This window comes from Oncorhynchus mykiss, chromosome 13 (genome assembly GCF_057628025.1).
Source record: "Oncorhynchus mykiss isolate SJ-2025 chromosome 13, ASM5762802v1, whole genome shotgun sequence".
NCBI lineage: Eukaryota > Metazoa > Chordata > Actinopteri > Salmoniformes > Salmonidae > Oncorhynchus > Oncorhynchus mykiss.
Genome location: NC_143034.1, coordinates 30,467,306 through 30,472,774, shown reverse-complemented (window position 1 = coordinate 30,472,774; position 5,469 = coordinate 30,467,306). Strand labels below are relative to the sequence as shown.

Below are 5,469 nucleotides of genomic sequence, written 5' to 3'. Positions count from 1 at the left end.
CATGTATTTGTGATCAATTGAACTCCAATATTGAAGCAAGACTGGTACGTAGTTAGTCTGTTCAAAAGGTTACTGAATTAGCTTGTAGTTAGATGCCTATGGCCCAAAGCTCTTCGCAGCCGTTGAACTATAGCACTGAATTGTAACAAGTGGCAAGGCCTATTTTAGTCACAGATACCGATACCGCTCTAACTGAAATCGGACAAGAATAGACACTTGCACAGTCTGTTTTCTGCACACACAAAAAATAAGAATTGTTTATTTTTTCTGTCACTTGGCAAATTATGATAGACAAATCAGAGGACCTCAGTCTATCAGCTATCAAAGAAGACTGCTCTGTTTTCATGGGGATTTGATCTCCATTTGCTCATAGATGAAAACAGGGAATATGCATATCGAGGACTTTACTGAACCCATTAACCACACGGAAGTAGATGAGGCTAAACCTTTGAAGAGAACAAACGCTTAAATCTGCTCTTACATATTTTCATGTGTAGAGATGATCTCTTCCTCTCGTTCCCTTGAAGCGTTGTGTTCTGTTGAAGTCCGTCATGCGCAAACAACTGTCTGAGTGAAGTACTGGCTCCATGTTCTGCAGAGGTGCATTGAATTGACCTGTTCTGTGTCTAGATATTGCGTGCCTCTCTTTTGTCTCTCTCTCACAGCTATGTGTTTACCATCAGTGGAATGAAATACAACGTTCATAAACCTGTCGAGCTGATGTTGGAGGGTCAAGCTGAATAGGTCTGTCAGTTATTGCCTCTTTCTGACAGCTTATTCAATAGGCCCGCTTCTCTCATTTTTCATGATCTACCACACTCAATGACTCAATGGAAACATTGTCTCAATGTTGACGGCGGTTTTGGTTGCGTGTGGTTAACATCTTGGTTCTGGGTTCCTCTAAATTCAAATGAAGCTTGTCTGTATTTTCCATCTGAACCATGCCATGAAAGCAAGTGGTACTAGCTTAAGTGTACAGCAATGAGGCAAGTGCATGGATCTATTAGGCAACTAGTCTGTTAAAGAAGTGAGGAAATGTATATATTTTCTGTAGTATTTTTTTTTTGTTGCCACGTGTGCTAGTGATATCACCTAATTTCACTTATGCTTGTCTGAGGATACAGTATTAATGGCAACTATGGAAAGAACAGTTCATTATGGACTAGAACGTGGAGTCAAACGGCACCTGCTAACTACGTCTTGCAAGCAGAATATTAAGAGAATTGGTGTGTTGTCTCAACCAGCTTGTTGATCTGTCTTCACAGAACACATCACATTTTATAGCAAATGTTTTATCTTCAGATGCATTGTAGTCGTCAAAAAGAGTCACAGGACCCTGAACTTGTTCTAAACGCCTCAGGATTCTCTGAAACATCTGCTGAGGAGCTTTGACCAAGTCTAGGGGCAGAGACAACTATAGACACTGAACATCCGTCTGAACTGAGGACACGATATGTACTTGGTTTATTTTCTAGAGAATCAAAATAAGTTACAAGTCATTTCAATACGGTAGGCTATAGTACCGCATTTAGTCATCACTCATCACAGACAGAACTATTGCATATGAGAACCAATTTTAGGTATCGCAGTTAAAACGCCTCAGTCGTGTCATTGAATAACACTATTGTGACTCAAAGGCCTACGTACCTGTTTGACTGTGTGTATATATAGACCTCTCTTCTCCAGTCGTCCATTCCATGAATGAATAGGGAGAGAGTACGGAAGAATGTTTTAACTGGACAGAAAGAGGAACTAGAGGACTAACGTTCATCAGGCCACTTCCTCATATTAGACAGGAAACAATGCGTCTGATGGGGGGACAGGGGACCAACCACAGCTATTGGTGGAGACCGTGTGTTGTACTCTACTTTACATGTATGTTGGGAGCTGTGACCGTGTTGTCTGTGTTCATGACATACAGGGAAAATCCGCGTACATATTTCTTTCAGAAGTTTTTAACATTCCTCTTATCTGATGTATTGCGCAAGGCTATCGAAACAAGACAGAAATACAATACTTTGTAAGGGATATGTTTAGTAAAGTAAAAAGGTCCCAAGATGGGCTCACTCAAGTGCAGTATATTGTGCTAAATATCATTTGAGAAAGGTAGCCTATTGTCTCGTGATGATGCTAATTTTGCATACAGTACTGAGGCTTCTGGCGCATGCCTAGACTGCAGGTGTAACTAATTAAGCCAAATTTAGTTTGTGAGAGCAACGGTCAACGTCTCAAAGGTAGACTGATTAAATACAGTAATTTAAAGAAATGCAACGATTTATGCTTATAACGTTGATAAATATTTTATGAAGGGGGCGCAGTGAAAGACAAGTGTCGTTAGAGGGCGTTGTTGGACTATAACACAGCCTGCACAATTCAGTTCGACGCCTTTTCTGGACCAAGAAGTGGGGCTGTGTGAACTGAATCACAGTAAGCTATGTCTGCAATTTTTGTAAGCCTATCTTATTCTTTACAAATTAAGGTTCAGGCTTAATGTCATTCAATTGTATTCCAGGTAGCCTGACAACGCCAGCATAGTAACGACAGCAAAATCCCTTGAGCCTTGTGTAATTGTAGGCTATACCCTAGGTCAGGGATGGGCAACTGGCAGCTCTTTTGTAGGCCCGCGATCAATCCCCCCCCCCCCCCCCCCAAAAAAAATAATTGTAGCTTAGGGCCCCCAAAAAGGCTAGGGCCTGCTCTGACTGCATGTGTGGGTATGGATGTGGGTGTGCAGACCCGTGAGCCACAGCGGCCCCTCATGATGAGTCCCCATCCCCATCAAAGTTGCCCATCCCTGGTCTAGGCCTTATTCTACTATGCAGACGTTCACTAGTAAGTGGGCTTTGGTAGTATGTTTTTGTAGTTTGCTTGTGGAAATTTGATCCACATCATGGTGCACCTGCACATCTATTGGGGTCATGATGATAGATTGACCGTTGCTATTTGATTGACGTGTGCGATGTCTGATGTGTGTGTGATATCCATTTCACTCCTCCAGTTGGTGTCTGCCAGTTGTTCATTCTCGACTGAGAGTGCAAGTATGTGTCTCATATTCATAACGCAGTTAGTTATTACACGAGATCATAGCTTTTTTTATTTTTGTGTACTATTTATTTAGCTTTATGGGGTACATTCCATCGTAAAATGAACACTGGTGAAGCAGTTTAATGTATAAATCGTGAATTAAAAAAACGTAAGAATGTAAAAACATGTTTAAAATAAAACATATTGCATGTAATAGACATTTGCATGTCAACACTTTTTACATATATTAATCAAGTCATGCTTAATAGCAAATCAATAAAAAAAAAATGGAATACAAGCGAGTCTTTTGTAAACAATAATGCTGTGCTACATGTGAATTTCCAACTGAATAGATGGTGTTTTACATCAAACCATTGACTTTGCACAAACCCCAGCATATAAATCTTCCTTTTGAGTCAATAAATACTCTTATTGTATGTTTGCAACAGTCAAATGTCTTATTGCAAGTGAATGTCAAACACACATTGCAAAATTAGCATCATTTGAATACAAAAGCTATACATTGATCTAAACTGAAACAGCAGAAGCCTGTTAACCAAATAAGCAGCAACACATTACATTAAGTAATTACTGAGTAACAACTGAGCAGTTGAACATCTTTGTCACCTTTTCACCCTTATCTCCCCACCTTACAATGTTTACATTAGTTGGACCAAGTCCTCTTTTATAACCATTCGTTGTCACCCATTCTCTTCCCATATCAACCACATTGCTTGGACAAGGGAAGCAGAAGTGGAATCAAGAGTGTTTGGGAGTTACGTTTCAGCACACTGGCAGTCCCTCAACTCAACCTTTTCATCCCAAACACAGTCAAGTTTCCCTCTCCCTCTTGTCCAGCAGCACTTTAACAGGTGTACTAGCCCACACCCTTTCCCTCTTTTTCTCCTTCAACCTGCCCCATTAGGAGATGATGCAGGAGTTGGTCTTGTTCATGGGCGGCCGGATGCCCTTGGGGTCTCCTTTGGGGAAGGTCTCCCTGCGGCGCCTCAGAGCAGGGCTCAGCCGGCTGGGCAGGTTGGTCTGCTGCAGCAGCTCCCTGAACACCTCCATCACGTTGTTGTTCTCCTTGGCCGACGTCTCCACGTAGCTGTTGTTCCAGTCCAGCTCCACTGTTGACAGTACATCGTCAGCTGCCACCTGCCGGTCGCTTCCTGCTCGATCTGACTTGTTGCCCACCACCACGATCGGGGTGTACTTGTCCTCCTTGACCTCCAGGATCTCGTTTCGGAGGCTCTTGACGGCCTCCAGTGACTCTGCATCATCGACCGCGTATACCAAGGCAAAGGCGTCGCTGTTCTGGATGGAGAGCTTGCGCATGGCAGGGAAGGAGTAGCTGCCACTGGTGTCCAGGATCTCCACGGTGACCTTAGAGCCGCCGATGTCATACTCCTTGCTGTGCATCTCCTCCACGGTGCGCCGGTGCTTGGGCTCGAAGGTGTCCTGGAGGAAGCGGCGGATCAGGGCCGTCTTGCCCACGCCGGCCGCCCCCAGGAACACCAACCTCACCTGGGTCTTCTCCTTCACCTCTAGAGACATGATACTGCTTTTTGTCTTTTTGTCTGGGTTCTAAAAGTATCTTTAAACTGACTGTTCAGTCAATGACAGTCTCTGTCAGCAGACAGGTAGAATAGTAGGACACAAGACCAGTCAAACTCTTCTGTCTTCTGGTGAAGTTGCTGTTGGTAGAAACAGCTGCGCAATTGCACACTGAGTGTAGATTGTCTGAGATTTCTGTACAGATTCTAGCAGAAGGTCTCTGATTGTGCTCAAAGTTCTCTTGTAATAGGTAGGTGCTTGTCTGCCTCTGTCGTTTTCCACGGTCCCTTTTATGTGTGTTTTTGGTCGCAGGGATTCCATGCCCTCTTTCGACAGGAGCCAATCAGCACATGGTTGTCTATTGCGGCGTAAGATACGAGCGGCCAATCACTGGTCTGCATGCAAATGTGAGTGCTAGACAGATTTGGGAGGGGAAAACGAGGTGATATCTGAAAGTCTATAAACAAGAGCTACTGGAAAAGTGGAGCGGAGAAAATTTGCTAGGAGCAGCAGTCTGATAATCATTCAAAGCAGACTCACAGATGAAAGAGCTGCCTGATCTCTTGATATTCTATTTTATGTTTATGTGCACAATAAAAAATAACATATATTTTTTAAATATAGTAAATCTGCCTTGAGTAGTGATTACAATGTGTCTTTAGTTATACATTTATAGTATGGACTTTAATTTAATAGAATGTGTTTGACAGTGATTACAACAGCAAAAGATGCCATCAAGGAGACTATAGTTTGCTGCTTGCTATGTATTTCCTCATGGTTGAAGTCTCTCAGTCCACATCTAAATGTGTGTGGGTAATACATTTTGAATCAAATGATGACATCCCACTTTATGACTCATGCTTGTCATTTTCTTCTACATAAACAACT

At 42.7% G+C, this 5,469-nt stretch overlaps 1 protein-coding gene across 1 annotated transcript; it reads right to left on the bottom strand.

Moving 5' to 3' along the window:
- Positions 1 to 3,088: 3,088 nt before the first annotated feature.
- Positions 3,089 to 4,860, bottom strand: LOC110485945 (GTP-binding protein Rhes). Its single transcript, XM_036940619.2, has one exon. It carries the CDS (start codon positions 4,579 to 4,581, stop codon positions 3,946 to 3,948), a length of 636 nt encoding a protein of 211 aa, XP_036796514.1. The 5' UTR covers positions 4,582 to 4,860; the 3' UTR covers positions 3,089 to 3,945.
- Positions 4,861 to 5,469: the final 609 nt, after the last annotated feature.